We start from the raw sequence: 19,007 nt of genomic DNA on the forward strand, positions 1-19,007 counted from the left end.
GCCCCAAAGGCGCTCCGGGCCGCAGCGAAGCGAGCAGGCGCGGCCGGGCGCCTCGTGACGCGCCGGGCGGTGTTTGCTCCCGGTTCCCCGCGGCTGAGTCACGGGCCGCGGCGCGGCGGGGTCGGGCCCTGGGGCCTGGGGGGGCGTGAGGCGGCGCCCCCCGCCCGCGGCTGCCCCCGCCCGCCCCCTGCCCCCGCCCCGGCCCGGCCCGGCCCGGCCCGCCCTCACGTGACGCGGCCGGCTGCGGTGTCAGCCCGTCAGCTGACGGAGGGAGCGCGGAGAGGGGCCCTCGGCGCCTACAAAAGCGGGGAAGGCAGCGGGCGCGGTGGCCCTGCACCGGCGAGACCCTCCGGCCTCCGTCCCCTGCCCGCCGCCGCCATGGCGCTCCGCGGCCGCCGCCTCCTCCTCCTCCTCCTCCTGCTGCTGGCCCTGGCGGGGCCCTGCGCGGGCCCTTATCCGGTGAGTCACCGGCGGGCCCTCGGGTTGGGGGGATGCCCTGGGGCAGGACCCCCAGGTGCTGTGCCGTGCCGTGCTGGCCGCCGGGCTGCTCCCGCAGGCGCCCCGCTGCCCCCGGCGGGGCTGCTCCCCGGTGGGTGAAGCAGAGGGGAGAAGGGCAGGGGACTGCCCCGGTGGGGTTCGGGGCCCATGGAGGGGTCTCACCCTAGTTTCCCCTATTTCTGGTGGACTTCGGCGGCCACCTGCCACCCCCCTCGCGGCACAGGGGATCTGGCGCAGGGTGCTGGCAGGAGCACAAACCTTGCCCATCCCATGCAGGTGGGGTCCCCTGGTTTCGGTGTAGCTGTGCTACCCCCATCCCTGGGTGAACCCCCCCACCCCCTATTAAGAGGTGGGCGTTTGCCCTCCCCTCGCAGGATCCCCCTGACCAAGTTCCCCTCCATGCGGCGGGTCCCTGAGCGAGGTGGGCAGCGAGATCCGGACATGAACGCCCTCACCCAGCTCCTCAAGTTCAAGCTGGGCTTTGCCGACGTGGATGAGCCCATCCGGAGATCCTGAAGAACTACATGGATGTGAGTAATGCCCCACTGCAACCCCCCAACACCACCCAGCAGACCCCAGTTTGATATTGGCCGGGTGGCTGTCACTTCTGGGGGGTGCCCATCCCGGGGGGGGTGGGACGTGCCATCCTCCTCCCGCCCAGCTGGGATGGTGAAGGAGGGAGAGATGTTGATCCCGTAAGGACAGATTTGTGCACCCCCACGGCTTGATGGGTGGTTGCTGAAAGTTTGCTTGCCATCATTGCTAAACCAAAAATACTACTAATAATAATTGTATAGTAATAACAAACAACCCACTGCTATCCAAGCGGGAGCTTTGCAGCTTCTGTGACCTATGTCCTTTCCCATTTGTCACTAATTAACAATCATAAATAGGGACCTGCTCACTGGCGGTCTTTCCTAGCATCTTCTGGTCTGTTTCGGCTCCACTTTCTGCAAGGACTGGCATAAAAATCATGGTCCGCTCCTTGGGGCATAAAAGAGCAAGCATGGGGCAGGGGAAGAGGGCTCACACTGGGCACCAGCTTGCCATGGGATGGGGGATGCAGGACCCTTCCTCTCTCTAGCCTTCATTTTCTGCACAGCCTCGGGGAAACGACGCTGTGCACCGGCCACCACCTTCTCAAGCAGCTTAGGGAGCAAAAGGGAGCTTTGTGGTGGAAGCAGCAATAAAAGGAAAAGCCCGATAAAGGATGTGAGGTTTGCCCTCACCCAGCCTGCCAGATACACATGGGGGTTCCTATTTCTGGGTTCCCCGCTGGGTACCTTCATGGCTCTTGCAGGGATAGCATGTAAACACTGGCCGACAGAATAAATCTGGTGCCGGAATTTGGGTGTTAATTCAGAATATTCCCCCCTGCTCCCCTCCTGTAGGGGCTCTTGTCATCCAGCCAGCACTGTCCTGCTGGGGCTGTGCTGGAAGGGGCCACCGTTGTTTTAATCAGTGGTGTCAAAAGCCAGCACGCTAGTCATTGTGCCACAGTGTTGTCTCTTGAGACCACAGCTCAGGCCACCGCCCGGGGAAGGCTTCTGCTCCCTTGTCACAGGGGGACCGGCCCAACCTGCGGTGTGGGAGATAAGGGATTGCTGGGTCCCTCCTAGCCTGGCTGAAAAGGCTCCTGCTGCCAGAGGAGCCGCTGAGATGAAAGCACAACCTAGACTGCCCTGTACGGTCCCACCACGCCCCTGGGACCCCTTGTGGGTCTGTGTATCTGATACATAGGGCCCCTGCACCAGTGGTTAATTTTCAAGCCCCAGCAATAATTGCAGAATCGCTGAAAGAAGTGCTGCCTCCCTATTACGCCTAATCGCAATGGATTATAAATTACTCAGCGAGCAAGGCTTGCAAAGTAAGCTCACAGGAGGTGAGCCGCTTTTGATAACCTTATTTTTTTCTGCCCCCCCCCCCCCCCCCTTAATTAAGTACACGGGGGGGAGGGGGGGGGGGGGTTGGAAAGGCCACAGGCTGACTTCCCTTGCTAGCAGCCTTCTCTCCAGGGCCCCTGATCCAGCTGCTCGTCAAGCAAGACACAGCTCTCTGCCTCTTCGGGAGGGCTGGGGAAAAACAGGTTCGTCCAGGACCTGCCAAGCATCTTCCCCATTCATCCCCTCCCCTCTGGATAGAGGGAATGCCCTACAAACATCTCAGCCACTCGGGTTTCTTCTAGTCCCAGCAAAGATGGGCTTGCAGGGCAGAGGGTTATCCCTTTCACTCAAGCTCTCACCCTGTAGCCCTGAATACCTTTCTAGTGGTGGTGCTGCTGATGCCCTTTTCTCCCTCCAGCTCCTCCAAAGTCTTTCCACACCCGTGACTGAGCATTTGTTTATTCCTTGCCACCCCAGGGGCTCTCCGGCATGCACCAAATGCCCCAGCAGTTATACCTCCACCTGCAGTGAGTAGGGCTGCTGCTCGCTGCAACCCACAGTTTCTCGGCAAACCTGCCAGCAAAGCAGCTTCCCAGCCAGTTTCAGCTTTTCAATAACGCAGGTGTTCTGCTTGGCTTCCTCCCCATCCTTTTTCTCTTCGTATATTGAACTGCATGCCAGCCTGCAGACCTTCCCCCTTCTCTTCTGTCCTGTCTCCCTGCCTGAAAAGTCCTTCCCTGCAAGCACCTTTCCCTCTTCTCCACCCCAGCCTATCTTTTCACACCTGCTGTAATGAGGTTTGAACACCAAAGGGGAGCCTCCCTTACAAGAGGAGGAAGGCTGGGAGGCCCATCACTGCCAAAAACAAGAGGAGGGCAGTGTCTAGATAAGAAGCTGGTCCCCTTTTTCAGTCCTAAGATTTTTTGGTCTTTAATCCCAGCTTTTAGCCAGCTACCTCTGCTCCTGGCTCCCTTTTCCTCCTTTGCAGGCCCAGTATTATGGTGAGATTGGTATCGGAACTCCCCCCACAGAAGTTCACTGTGGTCTTTGACACTGGCTCCTCCAACCTCTGGGTGCCATCTGTGCATTGTCACCTGCTAGACATCGCCTGCCTTGTAAGTGTCACCAGTGCCAGCCATGGCTCAACAGCTTCTTCCCTGCAGAAGGCAGGTCCTGGCATGGCAAGAGAAACTGAGGCAGCAGCCTGAAAGGGCTTGCCAAAGGCTGATGGACTCTTTAGGGTCAGAGCTTGAAAATAGGATCCCAACCTCCTCCATCCATCCTTCATTACTCCCATCCCTGTTTTTTCCGTGCCGCGTCACCCACGCACAGCTTCGAACCTTCCCCAACAGCCTCAGCCCTGCAGCTGGGGAGCAGCGTTGCAGGTTGTGATGTTTCTCCCCAAATTATAGACCGATGCTGCTGTTGCCCCATTGCGTAAGGCTAGTGAAAAAAAAAATCAGCCTCTTGCCAGATCTGATACAAACTGGCCTAGTCTTGGTTTATTAATGCATGGAGCATGTGCGTGCATGCTTACGGATTTATAATTAACAAAAGACAGGTAGGCACGGTGAGATGAAACATCTTGGGGACTACAAGGTTTTTTGCTCAGTGGCATTCCTATGCAATCAGCCTCCGCTGTTGAAGGTGTCAAACCCAGTTATGGCAAAATGCCATTTAGAAGGCCACCAGCAGTGTTGCTTAAGCAGAATGGAGAAACCTGTGGGAGCCAACAAATGCGACCATGAAAGGCAGCCCCGCAGTGAGCACTGGGGGTAAAGAGGAAATTTGGACTTCCTTGTATGGCCCTGGTAGTGCCCAGAGAGGAGGCGGACCACCTTCCTGCATATGTGAAATGAGATTTAGGATACTGGCAAGGTGGTGAGATCCAGATCTGGGCTGTCTTGGAGGTTCCTGATTTGTAGCAGGGAGCTGGTTTCTCAAGGCAGTGGCATGGGAGGTGCTGGGAGCAAAGGACTCGTTTTGTGAGTATGCAGCGGGCTTAACCTCCTGCCAGAGCAGCATCCAGACAGCCCAGCCAGGGAAGTCCCTGTACAGCATGTGGGTTTCTGTAGGGCTTGGCTGGTTGGTCCTCAGCCACTGTCTGCCCTGCTCAGCCAGCAGCCATGGGGCTGGGCTGGCTGAGCTCGCCACACTCCGCTGCCCAGCTCATGACTGGGGAGGAATCTGTGGAGGAGGAATCTGCCCAGCGATAAAACCAGGCATATCGTACAGTTCCAAACCCTTCCAAGGGGAAAAGCAGCTTAGACTAGGGGAAAGCCCTTCTCTGCAAATAAAAAAATATTTTGAGCCCTCTCTGTGCAAAAAGCAATGACCATCTAAAAAACAATTTCTAGCCAGTTTTGGCAAAAGTAACAAGAATGCACAGGCTATATTTAAAGCCACCCTGGTACTCCATGGCACAGGGGGGAACATTTTGCTCTGCTGGCTAATGCACCTTGACACACCAACGATGCAGCCTCTAGCCTTTTAATACCCAGTGGCCAAATCCGATTTCACAGCCAAATTGGATCTGCCCACCTAATTCCCCAGATGTTGGAAGTGCTTTGTTAAGCAGTCTGGACTTGGCAGATGCTGGATTCAGACCCACCTTCACATCCCTGAGTGTCCGTTTGTCCAGATGAGCTAGGGGGTGTGGAGTTAGGTACTGGGGAGCCCTAGGTATCAAGGAGCACTAATGTTTTCTGTCCCTCTGTGTCCCCTTCCCTGGCTGCAGTGCTGCACCACAAGTACGATGCCTCTAAGTCTAGCACCTACGTGGAGAACGGCACAGAGTTTGCCATCCACTACGGGACAGGCAGCCTCTCTGGGTACCTCAGCCAGGACACCGTCACGGTGAGTAACAGCTGCCCTTGCCCCCACAGGCCCCACCCCGCTTTCGGCAGAACGCTCCAAGCCGTTTGATTTCCATGGGTCCCCCTTCTTGAGTGTCCTACTTGCATAGCACCGTGTTTCCAAGTGCTTTGAAATGAGGCAGTGACAGTGACCAAGGCAGGCAGAGAAGGGGGAAGGTATTAATCAGCAGGTCAGCAGGCTAGGAGCATGGTCTCTGGCCATCCCTCCAACCCTCTTCCTCTTGACTCTGGAATTTCCCAGCCCAGGAACATGCCAGCGCCGCTGCACAGGCTGCTGGTGGTGCCCAGCTTGTTCCTGGCCAACATCCACGCAGGGCAGCTGTGCAAACACTGGTGAGAAATGGGCTCTTCCCTGCCCCATCCTGGTGTCGAGAACCAGTGCTTATGTTTGCAAAAGCTGCGTGACACGTTGGAGGGGGGGTTGCCAGCTTGAGGTGGGCCCTGCTTGCTGGTGAGCTTTCTGTCCTGTGAAGGGTGGGCACCTTTCACGACTGCCCCCCAGGTACAGATGCTCGTGAGAGTCTGCCAGCTGCCAAACTGCAGCGCACGTGCCCCCAGATTACTTGGTCTCTTGGCAGGTATAAGAGCATAAGTTTGCTTTGCTGGCGGGAGACAAAGCAAAAGTTTTGAATAAGCACGTAAATCTAAGGATTTAGGGTTTTCCATGTTAGGTTCAGCTGAAAAGTATTGGCTTACCAATTTCATCAACGTCAAGAGAAAAATATCTGAGAGGAGCCCAAAGTGGGTGGCTTATGCAAGGAGCACTCTTTGGCCCATTCTTACAGCAGGAAAATTTCAGGCTAGCATAGAAGCAGTAGCTGTTGCCTCTGTGCTGCATCCAACGGTACCAACAGCTCAGGCTGGGTGCGGGACCCTCTTTGGGGGAGAGGGCCTTTGACAGGCTCAATGAATCCTGAAAATCAGTGCAGGCAAGGCTGGAGGGGAGAGCCACAGGGGCTGCCAGCAGCTTTGCACCTCTGGTTTTACTCTCTGCCTCCTGCAGCCCACCCAGCCTTGGGACCATTTGGCTTTTGTTTCATGCAGTTTATTTCCTGCATCCCTTGGTTCTCTTAGAAACACCCCACTGCAAAAAAAAAAAGAGAGAAAAAAAAAAAAGAAAAAAACCTCCACCCATCTGAGCCTTCCCACAGCTCTCGCCAAATGAAGGCACTGTGTATGGAGCATTAATGGGTTCTCATACATTAGGTTTGCAAAATACGGAGCAGGCAGAGGCATCTGCGTTCATCTCAGTAATGGAGTGGGGCAGCAAGGCAAACAGTGAACTTCATTGTCCTGTGAACGTGTGGGCTGGTTTAGGCACTTTCTCGCTTAAAGCAGGGGCTGAAGTGAGTCAGAAGTAAAATTGCAGCTTTTTCTTTTTTTTCATGGTTTGTAATTATCACCCTAATGCCAGCTTGCTAATTAGCTCTCCACTTCCCGGCGGCTCAGAGGAAGGATTTTGTGCCTGAGCTTGTTCGTGAAGTGGAGATGGCTCTTAACAGCCAGCACAGCTTGTAGCATTTGGTTTCGGTCTGGGCAGAAGCAAGAGAAACCTCATGCATGGAGCCTGAGCCGTGTCACGCTTGCAGTATGCTGGAGCAGGGCCAACTCAGCAGGTCAGGGACCTTCAGCTTGAGCACCAAGATGCTTCCTCTGATGCACAGCATCCTGTAGACAAGCTCCCAGTCAGGTGTAGTCTGGAAATTCAGACACTGCAACAGCCTTCAGGGTGACCCTCTCAGCTCCAGCCATCCTGATGGGTGGAAGCAGCCACAGCAGCCTGTGGTAGCACTGACATCCGACTGAAAGGCACTAATTGGCAGGTGGCCCAGAGTCCCTCAGCCCTGAATTTTTTTTTGGAGGGGGTGACAAGCTCATATGGAACATCATTTCTCCTTTTGTGGAGGAATGATGCACTGTAGCACCACATTCCCTGGTGCTGCTTGCTGTCCGAAGAGCAGTGGGCTTAGCCAGCCCCCTGTTGCTCAGACATCTCGTCCCTTTATCACAGCCTGACCTTGGGATGTCTGTCAAGGACAGCAGAGGAAACCTTGCTGGCCATGGGGCATGAAGTCACTCCTGGGGCTGCTGTACAGATACGCCACGGAGGAAATGCCCCTCCTCACCTCTCCTCTGTGCCTTTGCAGAGGGAGCCCTGAGCCCTGGTGCCAAACTGTGCCATGGAGGCCCTCACCTCTAGTCTGCCTTCGCCATCCAGCGCTTGCCTGCTTGGCTGGGGCCACCAACAAGGAGGCCAGGCGAGCTGCAGGGTGCTGACACTTGTCTGCACAGTGCTGGAGGGCAGCCACCACACAGCCATCCACTGGTAATGATTTTTGGTCACTGTGTTTGGGCGAGAGCCAGCCGAGGAACAGAGACAAAGGACCTGTCACCTGGCTCCAGCACTCTGCTGAAGAAAATACTGCGTTTCAGTCCTGCTGCGGGCCAAGCGCGGGCAGGGTCTGCTGGAGCTCCAGCACCGGGCAGATAAATGCCTTCCTCCTGGGCTGTGCAGCCAGGTCAATAGTCAGACGAACCTAGTGCTCCGTTGTATCAGTCCATCGCATTTTACTGTGTTTTTTTTTAAGTGGAAGCTTTATCGAACTTTCTGAGGTGCAGGACCAGCTGTGCCAAGTGGTAGAGCGGTGGCTTTCGTAAACCTGCGGCGTACAACTGGGGCGCTCGCCATGCAGCAGCGCGCGGATGCGTTGCTGTGAGCTGTTTCGCCCCACATCCTGCCCTGTGGCTTTTCGCTTTTGCAAGGCTCGATAGCCCTTTCCTAGCACAAGCCTTTGATACCATTAAAGCCAGCACCGCCAGTCCCAGCCTTGTACTGTCTAACCCTGGGGGGATATTAGTAATTTACAGGGATCGTTATCTGCCATCAGGTAGGAGAGGCCAGCTTTTCAGTCCAGCCCGGTTCACTACAGGGCTGCTAGCTGCAGGCTGAGAGGCTGAAACTGTCCTAGCACGGATGCTGAAATTGCCTGTGGTCAGCCAGAAGCTCAGAAACCTCCTGAACTGCTAGAGCCAGCAGACACATCCTGCTCCCTGTCAGCAGAGCTATCCTGCTTTTTGCGATCTCCTTCTTTCCGGGGATCTGCCCTTGCAAGGCGTTTCAGCTTTCCAGCAGGGAACGCCGGTCCCTCTGATGGCTGGCAAGAGAGGTGACCTTTGCATTCACAGTACTCCGCTTGCTATTTTTGTGCTTCGGGCTCAACCTTGCTTCCCTGGCTGGATCTTCTCCCCTCCCATGGGAGGTCTCTGCAGGCTTGTGGCTCTTCTGGGAGATGCAGCAATATCCTGGGGATGTTTCTGATGTAGGGGAGATCACAGGGGTTATTGGCAGAGGTGAGAGGGATTTGTGCTCTCAGCTGGGAACGGGTGCAGTGCCCAAGAAGGCAGGACACAGAGATAACTTAGATGTACGGGGTGGGGGAGAGGATTAAAGGTGCAGCACAAAGCTTTTCAGACTGGGAGGAAAGGGTGAGGTAGGTGATAGGGGAAGGGATGCAGCGGGGACAAAGTGATAAAGGGCCCTTTGTGCAAAGAGGAGGGGCTGCAAAATGTCATGGCCAGTGCCAGGAGCCTGCAAAAGGCTGAAATGCCAGAGTGAGGTGGCCAAAGAGCAAAGGGGGCTCCTGCCCTTAGGAGTGCGCTGAGCTTTGCAGGGACTCGGGAGGTGCCACTGTGCTGACAGAGCGGACTGTCTCGTTGCGTCCGTCCCACCACCCCCCTGCCACCTGAGGAGAGTGGCACCAGGGTATCTGGTTTCTGAAGCTGCCCACAAATGCAAGAGTGAAAGCAGGCAGGAGTGTGGCAGCATGTTGAGGAACTGACTGGGTTCAGTTTGCACCCTGGTCCCGAGTCAGTGTTCTTTACAATCTGCTTTTCCCTTCCCTCCCAATCTCCCCTCAGCTCGGTAACTTGAAAATCAAGAACCAGATCTTCGGGGAGGCCGTGAAGCAGCCAGGCATCACATTCATCGCTGCCAAATTCGACGGCATCCTGGGCATGGCATTCCCGAAGATCTCAGTGGACAAGGTCACCCCTTTCTTCGATAACATCATGCAACAGAAGCTGATTGAGAAAAACATCTTCTCTTTCTACCTGAACAGGTAGTGTTGGCTTTGGTGGCACACTTCTCGTTTCAAGGGCAAGCCCAGCTAGGGATTTCTCTGTGTCTCCCCATAGCATCTCTTGCTGTGTGCTGGTTTACACCCTTGACCAGCACCTTTGGGGAGGTCTCAGCAAGGTCTCCTTGCTGGAGATGTCAGGCCAGAATCTCTTCCTTTAACTGCTGTGAAGTAAGAAGAAGGGAAGTAGAAGGGCAGCCGTTTTATTGATAAAAAGCTGGGTAGATCTGCCACTGGATTTCTTAAATGATGAAGAGACAGAAGATGTGTCCAGAGGAAAGAGAAGTAACAACAGGGTTGCGATCATGAGATTACATGCTGCTAGTGCTGTCCCCGTTGTGGGGGTAAACACAGCCCTGGCCTGTTGCCAAAATACACAAGCCACGTGGCCACCACCATGTCACCCCCCAGGCAAGCATGCCCCCACCAGTCACCAGTAATGATGGGGCTATCACTCCCTCACCTCTTGGGGAGATCCTCCTCTGTGGCTCCCAGCACCTTCCCACCCACTGCTGCTCCCACCAGGACACCCCATCACCCTCCTGGTACCGCAGGGGAGACTCTGAACTACTTCAGCCCAAAAAGTAGTGCGCCGGGAGTGGGGAGGGCAGAGAGGGCTGCTGCTGGCCGTTCAAGCACCAGCCCTCCCCCATCACCATATTTCTTCCCATCTGCTCGGCAGTGAGCTTGTATCTGACAATAACCTTGAGGATTCGGCTCGGAGGCTGCTGGCTGGCGCGGAGTCGAGTGCAGATAACCTAACGCTGCATCAGCCGTGTCCGACCCTGCACAGATATGTGTTACGAGCTAATTATTGGGGGAGTCCTTGTGTCAGTGCTCGTTTCCCCTTTGCCATCCCCTTTCTATGCAGCGAGTTTCTCCAGGTGCCCGTGAGAAAGCACCAGGCGAAAAGCTGCAGGGCAGGATGCTTTGGCTGGGCTAAAATAGTCCCATTTCCCCACCCCGTTCTATCTCACAATAGCTCTCCTTACATTGACATACTGTAGCGTGATGCAAGTCATTTGTCTCCAATGCTGCTAATGCCGTGCTTCACCCCCAGGCACCCCGGCGTGTATTTTGGGGGCACTTGGAGGGGTGTGTGCTTGTCCTGCCCCTGATGTTAACAGGTTGGATGATTGGTTGTGGGTTTGTTGGGTTTTTTTTTTCAGAGACCCCACTGCTCAGCCTGGTGGTGAGCTGCTTTTGGGAGGGACCGACCCCAAGTATTACAGCGGTGACTTCAGCTGGGTCAACGTCACACGCAAGGCGTACTGGCAGGTCCACATGGATGCGTAAGTTCCCCCTCCACCTGACTACGTGCATGGGGACACACATGCAGACAGCTCACACCTGGGGCTGGGCTGAGACCCTCCTCGAAAAAGAATCGTATCTATCCCTGCAACACATCACGCCAAAAAAAAGCAGACTAAATTCCCACCCTAAGGCTGGAAATCTGGGTTGTTTGTTGCTGGAAAGGGAGGAGAGGCAGAAAACTGCAGGAGATGTTCTGCAAAATCCTTTCCTCTTGTTTATGGCTTGACCCTTGAAAATGCCTGCTGCACCCTTGCCAAGCGGGTAAAAATGCTGGTGTGCCCTCCTTGCAGGCAGGGCGAACCCCATGGATTAAACCCCGGCTTTGCTGAGCTCTCAGCAAGGCCCAGGCTGCGTGGCTCCCCTGCACGCAGCTCCGGAGGCGCAGGATGAGGCCCCAGGAAGCCAGCCCTTGACTGAAGGGCATGGCGTGGCAATCAGCGTGCATTGTTGGAGGCAGAGGGGAGGAGAACAGGCTGAGCTGCCGGCCGCCAGCCCTGCGGTCTATTCTGAGCTCTGCCACGTGATGGGAACTTAAAAGCGGCGTGTGATCAGAGTGTATCCTTTTCTCGGGGATTGCATCTCCTCCCCAGTGCAGGGTTTTAGTTCTCATCTTCCCCCAGCCCTGCCGCGTTGGCAAAGCGTGGCAGACCCTTGGCTGGAAGGCTTTATCCGTCTGCACTGCTGTCAGACGTGCTGTGGGTGATGGCAGCTCCTGTCACGCCTCTTTGAGGTGCACGCACCCTTCCTTGGCCCACGACCCTCTCAGCTGTCACACCACCCCTTTAACCCTTTGCTTTTTGCAGAAGCACAGGTCCCGAGAGTCCCTCGTGCATTGCCCCTGGCTTGCTCAGGTTAGCTGCAGTGCTTGCTCTGGGGTGCAGGTCGCAGGCAGGGTAGGCAGGCAGTGGTCCAGGCTCTCTGTAGAACCACAGCAACACCTCAAGGCACCCACTCAGTCAGAAGCAGATGAGGGAGAGCTGGGAGGTCTGCACTGCATCTATTTCTAGGCACCTGTCTTTCTCAGGTATCTGTCACAGCCCTCCCTTCTGTGCCTGCCTGCTGCCCAGGCGCACCCATCTTCAGCTCTTTGCCTGCCGCTTTCCTGCAGCCTTCGCTGGGAGGCCTCTAAGGGTTGTCTTCTGTTTGGGCATCTCTCCCCAGGGTGGATGTTGCGAATGGGCTGACTCTGTGCAAAGGGGGCTGCGAGGCTATTGTGGACACAGGAACCTCACTCATCACCGGCCCCACCAAGGAGGTGAAGGAGCTGCAGACAGCCATCGGCGCAAAACCACTCATCAAAGGCCAGGTGAGGCTGGGCTGGGAAAGTGGGAGTCCGTGGCCATTGCGGCATCTGCACTGATGCCCTGCTTTGCACCCAGATGCTTCTAGAGACCCCGGTCTTCTGTTCCCTCTGCTCTCCATTCCCAGCCTGTGCTCCTGGAAAAGCCCCTGGTATAGCAGGGACCCCGCAGTCTTTTGACCCCGGGTAGCATTCACCGCCCCGCTCATGCTCTCAGGAGAGGGCCAGGTCTTGGGAACTTCAGGAGGCTTTGGGTCACCTCTGACACTGTCTCTGGGAGGTGGAGGGGAAGGGGTGTGAGTTGCAGCTGAGGCCAAGGACTCACATTAATGTGAGTCCAGAGGCACTTTAATACAAATATATTTAATGCAAGTAACAACCCTTCCCTGCCAAGTTTTTAACCATTGTAGCTAACCTCACAAGGTCATCTGTCCTCCCGGAAACTGTGGAGGGACAGGGATATAAAGACCCTCTAGGAATGATGCTCTGTTCTGAAAGCCCTCCCAAATCACAGAGCCATGAACACTTCTAGGACTTTTCTGCAGTGTTACAAGGCCGTGGGCTGCAGCAACAGCTGGCTTAGACCTGCCACCCTCCGCAAGACTTGCCAGTGTTAACTAAATCATCCTTGTCGATTCATCACACTGCAAGGCCCTGTCTATGTCTCTAGGCTGTACTGAGCCACGTCTCCCCCTCCAGTGACAAAGACCTCAGCCCTGCTGCATAGGGTGCTGTGCCCTAGGGCTCAGCAGAGCCAAAAGCTAAGCCCAGCATCCTTTGGCTCCACCCGTATCCATAAAACCCTCAGGTCCCTCAGTTTGCAGCCCTGGGCAGGGAGCAACCCGTTTACCCCACCTCAAGCCTCTTCTGCACCCTGAGATGAGCTTTTTTTGGGGAAGACCACAGCAAAGATGTGATTGCGCCTGGGGGAGACTGTGTCCTTTCCTGAGGGTGTGGGACCTGCCATCTAAAGCCTTTACTGTTGCTGTTTCAGTACGTGATCCCCTGTGATAAGGTGTCATCTCTGCCTGTCGTCACGCTAACGCTAGGAGGGAAGCCCTACCAGCTCACCGGCGAGCAGTATGTCTTCAAGGTATGCCCAGGCAGCTTTTGCCAGCCCTGTGCTTCTCCCCCAAGGCCTGACTTTTGCCTCCTCCACTCAAACCTCAACCACAAAACCCAAAAGGCAAGAGCAGCAAAAGCAGGGCTGGAGCTGTCACTTGGGAAAAAGCCTGAGGGGCTGAGGTGACAGGGTGGTGGCACTGCTGGTGGACCCAGGCAACCTCACCAAAGGTCCTGCAGGAATGAGACCCACTGCCTGATGCTCATGAGGGATAGCAGGATGGGAGAGGAAGGGCGGGCAGGCTTTTGCATCACTTTTTATACAGATATTTTGCCCTTTCTTGCTGGATTCTGGTGCTGCGAGTCCAGCCTTATCATAGCAGAGGCCACCAGCCTGGCATTTAAGCCACCAGAGTCAACTTGCAGGACCATCTTGTGCAGAATTTCAACAGTGGCTGTAATTCAAGAGCTGTGTGGACTGGGAGGTTTATGGGCAGGTGTGGCTTTACTTGACCCTTCGCTGCATACAGGTTCTGGGAAGGGAAGCTGGGTTTGGAGCCATGGGAGCAGCAGGTTGGGAATTACTTTTGCAAGCTGCGGAGCTCAGGCTGGGAGAGGCTGAAGCGCAGCCGGCACTGGCAGGTGTTCCTCCCAAGCTTACAGGGTTGAAGGAAGGGGAGGCCCTCCTCGGATTGAAGCTCTCACTCTTCTGTCTAGGTTTCTGTACAAGGAGAGACCATCTGCCTGAGCGGCTTTTCAGGCCTGGACATCCCACCCCCCGGGGGCCCACTCTGGATCCTGGGAGATGTCTTCATCGGTCCCTACTACACCGTCTTTGACCGTGATAATGACTCTGTTGGCTTTGCCAAATGTGTCTAAGCGCCTGACCCCCACTGCCTCTGCTGCACACACACACTTACACACATGCACGGGAGCTGTAGAGAAAGATTACGAGGATTAGAAATCCAGTGAGTGGAAAGGAAAACAAAAAAAAAAAAAGAAAAAGAAACGGAACTAGATTTTAAATTACATGGAAAATAGTCATTAGGGCCCTGCTAGCTACTTTTTCCCCTCTGTTGAGTAAGTGGTGCTGGGAGGTCTCTATTTGACATCTCCAGCAGGAGTAGCCCCTTGCTTTACTGCTAGGTCTTCCAGTATTTGTTTTTAAGAATGATTCTCAGAGCTGAACAAGACCCTCTCACGTCTCCCAGCCCTGGTCTCCTTTCTGGGGGGACAGCTGGCTGGTGCCAGCACCCAGCACCTCTGTTTCTGCAGAGAAGCTGTACAGCTGCTCTTGGGTTTGGGCTTTGGAGAGGGGACGGGGAAGGCTGTCCAGCATGTTTACTACTTGCTTTTTCACTGATGAAGTGGGGGAGCGGGGAGGCAGGGGAGAGCCTGTCTTCATCACCCCTCTACAGCGGGTTGGTGCAGACTGCTAGGTCACTTCTCAGCGGGTTTGCGCTGGCTGGGTGCTAGGAGATTGTATCCCAGGCTGGAGAGACGGGGGGGGTTGCAGTAGTGTGCCCCAAGGGTTGAGTTTCAGAGCCCAAGGGCTCTGGTGCTGTGTTTTTGTGTAGTGAGGGTACTAGTGAGAGAGCTGGAGGCATGACATCTGCGTGCCTGACCTAACAGGACGGGGATTTGTAGGGGAGCTCCAGCCAGCAGGACTCTTCGGGGAGTATGAATATAAAAGGGGGTCAGGATAGGCTTTAAAAGAGGTCACTTGAATTTGTGGCCGTGAAGACCCATCTTTCTGCTGAGCAAAGTCACTTGACGCAGGTTCCCTCAAGTTTAGTGAACTTCTCCCAGGTTCCCCAAACCGCAGATCTTCCCAGCTTCATCCACAGCCAGTGAGTTGAGAATAATGTTTCTTAAAGCAACTAAGTGATCTTCAAGCTGACGTCACACCAATAAAATCTGTAGGTGTTTGTCAGCCACCTGAGACCTTTTGGAAACATCATTTGCAACATTTCGAACTGGCCAAAACTCAAGAGACAGTTGAGAAAGCCAGCGTGCCTCCTGGGCAGGAGGGTGCTGTGGCAGCTGCTGGACTTGGGTTCGCTTTCCCTGCTGCCCCGTTCTGAAACCCAGCTGCCCTTAACACCCTCCTTACCTGCTTTCCACCTTACTAACACTGGTGAGAGCTCTGTTCATGTCCACCCCATGCTGCGGATGGAGTGAGGCGCAGTGCTGCTTTGGAGGGGTTGTAGCTGATTCAGCTGTGCTTGCAGATCCTCCCGGAGGGCCAGATGAGTGCATATGGAGCCTTTTGCTTCACTGGGCTGACGTCAATAGGCAAATACTGGTGGAGCCAGGAGGACGATGAAGTGTTACAAGCAGTACTGGAAAGCAGAAGAGAGTTTGCCAAGAGTCCCAGCCCGTGCTGGGAGTAGAAGACTCTTCACTTTCCCAGCGCGCTGGAACAGGTCCTCCAGTTAGGGAGTGGCAGCAGGTGGAGGGCAAAGCTAAGGGTGGTAAGGGGGCGAGATCAGCACCAGCCGTGACCCCAGACCAGGCAAAATAGAGGGTAAAATCCTGGCTCCCCAAAATTCACTGAAAAACTTGCCAGCAGTACAGGTGGGGCCAAGGAAGTTCCCGAGAAGGGTCTTTGGGTAGTGGGTGAATGGATGGTTATGCCCAGTGAAATGCATACGCGTCATCCCCTGTGCTGAATTCACCACGAGCATCAGAGGCACAGGTGGGGAAGAGGTCCCAAGGTGAGCTGTGGGAGAGCAGTGAGGACACAGCCTGCAGATGCCCTGTCCCCACCTGCTGCAGCTGATCCGTTTGGCTTTCTAACTGTGCCTCGTGCCTTGGAGGGGTCTGGCATGGGCAGTGGGGACAGGCCCGGGCACACTTGGGACACATTCACTGTCCCCCACAACCCCAGACGTGACCAGTGCTGCTTCCAAAGCTTGCTTCTGCCTGCTTGTAAATCTCCACCTGCAACCCTGCATCTGGACGCCTAAGGACATCTGTTGCAGACTGGCTAGAGAACAGTAGCATCTTACCAAAAAAACCCAAATCATCAGTAGGTACTCCAAAACCAGAAGATACCCAGCACCTCTCCGGAGAGCCCCAGTTTCACACCAATTAAGTGCCCAGAGCTCCTCCGAGTCCTGCTACATCATTTCCCAACTGCAGGATTTCTTCAGCACAGCAAGACAGAGACAGCCCTTTGGGTACCTGCTAACCAGACGTGATGCAGGGAGGGGGGAAGCCTGACATGGAGCTGGCAGCAGGTTTTGAACACCTCCAGCATCAGGCTGAAGCAGGATGTGCATCGCAGCCCCTGATCAAGCCCTCAGGCCATGCTTCTGCTGGGTGTGCGATGCCGTACATCGGCTGTGTTGTAGCCTCCGTGGTAGCTCGAGGCTGGGCCCGTGTCTGTCCTTGGGCAGTCAGGAGACGGCACAGCCCAAAGCAATGCCCTGAGTGACAGACCTTCGGATGGGTCAGAGGAGCGGTTCATCATAGTCTTCCCTGAATGAGCCTCCTCCCCTTGTTCTTTTATTTGCATTTTCAAACCAAACTCTTAACTGTGTGGGTTTTTTAATCTAATCTGCTGTCAGAATTACTGTCTCATCATAGAAAATTGAAAAGAAAATACAGTATTTCCCCCCTTAACTCTGAGGGTGTCTTTCCTTAAGCAGGCTGAGATGCCAAACTCTTTCTTGGTGTCCAGAGACTGTGCCTCCCTGACCTGTTTTCCCAGTACGTCTGGTCACCCACTCGTGTGAACTCATAGGCTCCTTCCCTGCTCTCTGGTAAGGAAACACGCTGGCAGCTTGCTGGGTTTGTCTTTTTCAATGTATTAAAACATAACCCAGCCTCTGCAGGGTGACGTGACAGTCACCCATCTGACCCAGCATCTCTCCTATCCTACAGCCTTCTGGGGCCACATCTCCCTGGCCGAGTATTGCCAAGGGTAGTCCTCCAACAGGATGCTCACGCTGTCCCCTGGTCCTCTGCGCCAGCTACAAGCTCCTTTTCAGCTTGGGACACAGGGGGCCTGTAGCAGCTAAAGCGGGACTCCAGTTTCTAAGTCCAGCCTGAAACCCACTAGGATGTGGAGTTATGCTCCCAGAGCCCGGTGATGAGGAACATGGTGGGGAGGGGGGGAGTTCAAAACATAGGAAAAATCCATCCCTCTTGCCTGGCTGTGCGATTTTTAGTCCTAGCGCTGCTGTAGAGGAGCTGGAGACTCCAATGCAGAGTGAAGGCCCCATGTGCCAGGTGGAAGATAAGAGCTAATCCCTACTTTGAAAAAAGCATCATCTACATAAGCAAGATGGATGCAGCCAAGTCCCATCCCATCTTCCAAGAGCAGATCTAAGCACACGGAGAGCTTAACTGATTTCCCCACTGGCACGTCCCGAGCCTCTGTTCCCCCAAGGATGCCTTAATACCCCAATCAGCTGTTCTCCTCCGTTAAAGCGATGGATTTAACCCAAAAGGGCTGGCTGGGTCCTGAAAATCAATCATGCAGCCCACCATTCCTCCATGGCCCAAGGGGAGAACAAGCCATCCGCTGCCAAATACTTATCGACAGGAATACGAGGGCGTTGTTTCTGCTGGGGGGATTGTGCCTAAGCCTTTAATCGTGCTGTCAGTACTGAACGTTACACCTCAGCGGGAACAATCGCAGGCTTGATCTTGGCCAGAAGCTGGAGAAGCCAAGAGCCAGGATTGTCCACCCGTGGTTTTCCAGCAGGGAGCAGAGCACACCTACCCCGTGAGCAGCCTGCTCATGGCCCCTGCTGTGCTGCCCAGCAAAGCCCCAGTTTGCACCAGACCCTCCGTTTACTGCACCGTCTCTGCAGGACTCCGTGCACGTGACAATTTGCTAACTCACTCTTTATTAAACGTCTCCACTGATGCAAAGAAGATAAAAATTTTCATTACACATCCCCTTGAGCAGCAGGGCGCTTGGCGCTGACCCTCAGGGCTGTCTTTACGGGTCTGATCCTTCCCCAGCCAGCTCTGCTCAGGGCTGTGCCAAGAGCCCGTTCAGACAAGGAGCTGCCCAGGGAGAGGGAGGATGAGACCCCTCATTTATGGGAGAGGACTTGCTCATCTGGTTGGCTCAGCAGTTTGTTCAGTTGCGAAACTATTTTTACTCATCAAGAATGACTAAGCACGTTGTTTTGGGGGCTGGTGGCTTTTTCTGCTCTTTCTTGGATTTATTTATTTTTAGGTTCCTTTGGGAGGGAAAAGAAGTGGAGTGCAGACTGAAGGCTTAGAGGACAGGAGACGGAGATCACGGGAGAGTGGGGAGATGGGATTTACCCCTCCAAGCCTCAGGCTGCCTTACTACTCATGGGGCTTAGCAACCCACTGAGGAATTTTATAGGGGGAACAGGAAAAAGCATTCAGGAGGCTGGGGGTTTTCCCTTCAGAAAAAGGCAGGGACAGGTCCTGCTAATGGTTTTCTAGGGAGCTGGAGTAGGATTTGAGATGGAAGACTTTCTCACGGGTCTTACAGCGCTTGATTATGCTACAGCCGACATGTCTCTAACACGATTACAGGAGAATTGCTTTAGGCCAGGAAACATCTTTCTGTTCTCATTGTCCCCTGCTTAGCACAAGGGGTTGCGGGCCTTGATGCCACAGTAATACTGACGATTGATTATTCATACTCACCCCAGCTTTTATCTGAAAGGAAGGTGGTTCTAGACCTTACAGTTGAGGACTTGCGCTGATGACCTTCAAAGACCCCCAGAAAACTGGAGGAGTGTTAAAATGAGTGCAGAATGCTGAGGTTTATTATTCCTTGAGTCATTATTTTTTAAGCCCGTTCCCTGATTTTGAAGGGTCACACGAACGGTTTTTGAATCAGTGATGCCGCATGTATGCCATTGTGATCCACAGTAATAAACCTTTCACAGCTCACACTTGGCGTTGAGAAAGATGATGAGTTACCATCCCAAAAACCCAA

The 19,007-nt window shown here is 54.6% G+C and overlaps 1 protein-coding gene across 1 annotated transcript; it reads left to right on the forward strand.

The window, feature by feature from the left end:
* Positions 1 to 216: 216 nt before the first annotated feature.
* CTSD (cathepsin D) lies at positions 217 to 16,696 on the forward strand. Its single transcript, XM_055813995.1, is given in 12 exon segments — positions 217 to 447; positions 449 to 459; positions 873 to 997; positions 1,000 to 1,028; positions 3,370 to 3,402; positions 3,404 to 3,494; positions 5,119 to 5,237; positions 9,176 to 9,375; positions 10,563 to 10,685; positions 11,869 to 12,013; positions 13,002 to 13,100; positions 13,787 to 16,696. Coding segments are annotated over 12 exon segments (1,206 nt in total). The 5' UTR covers positions 217 to 378; the 3' UTR covers positions 13,949 to 16,696.
* Positions 16,697 to 19,007: the final 2,311 nt, after the last annotated feature.

This window comes from Falco peregrinus, chromosome 9, assembly GCF_023634155.1.
Source record: "Falco peregrinus isolate bFalPer1 chromosome 9, bFalPer1.pri, whole genome shotgun sequence".
Lineage (NCBI taxonomy): Eukaryota > Metazoa > Chordata > Aves > Falconiformes > Falconidae > Falco > Falco peregrinus.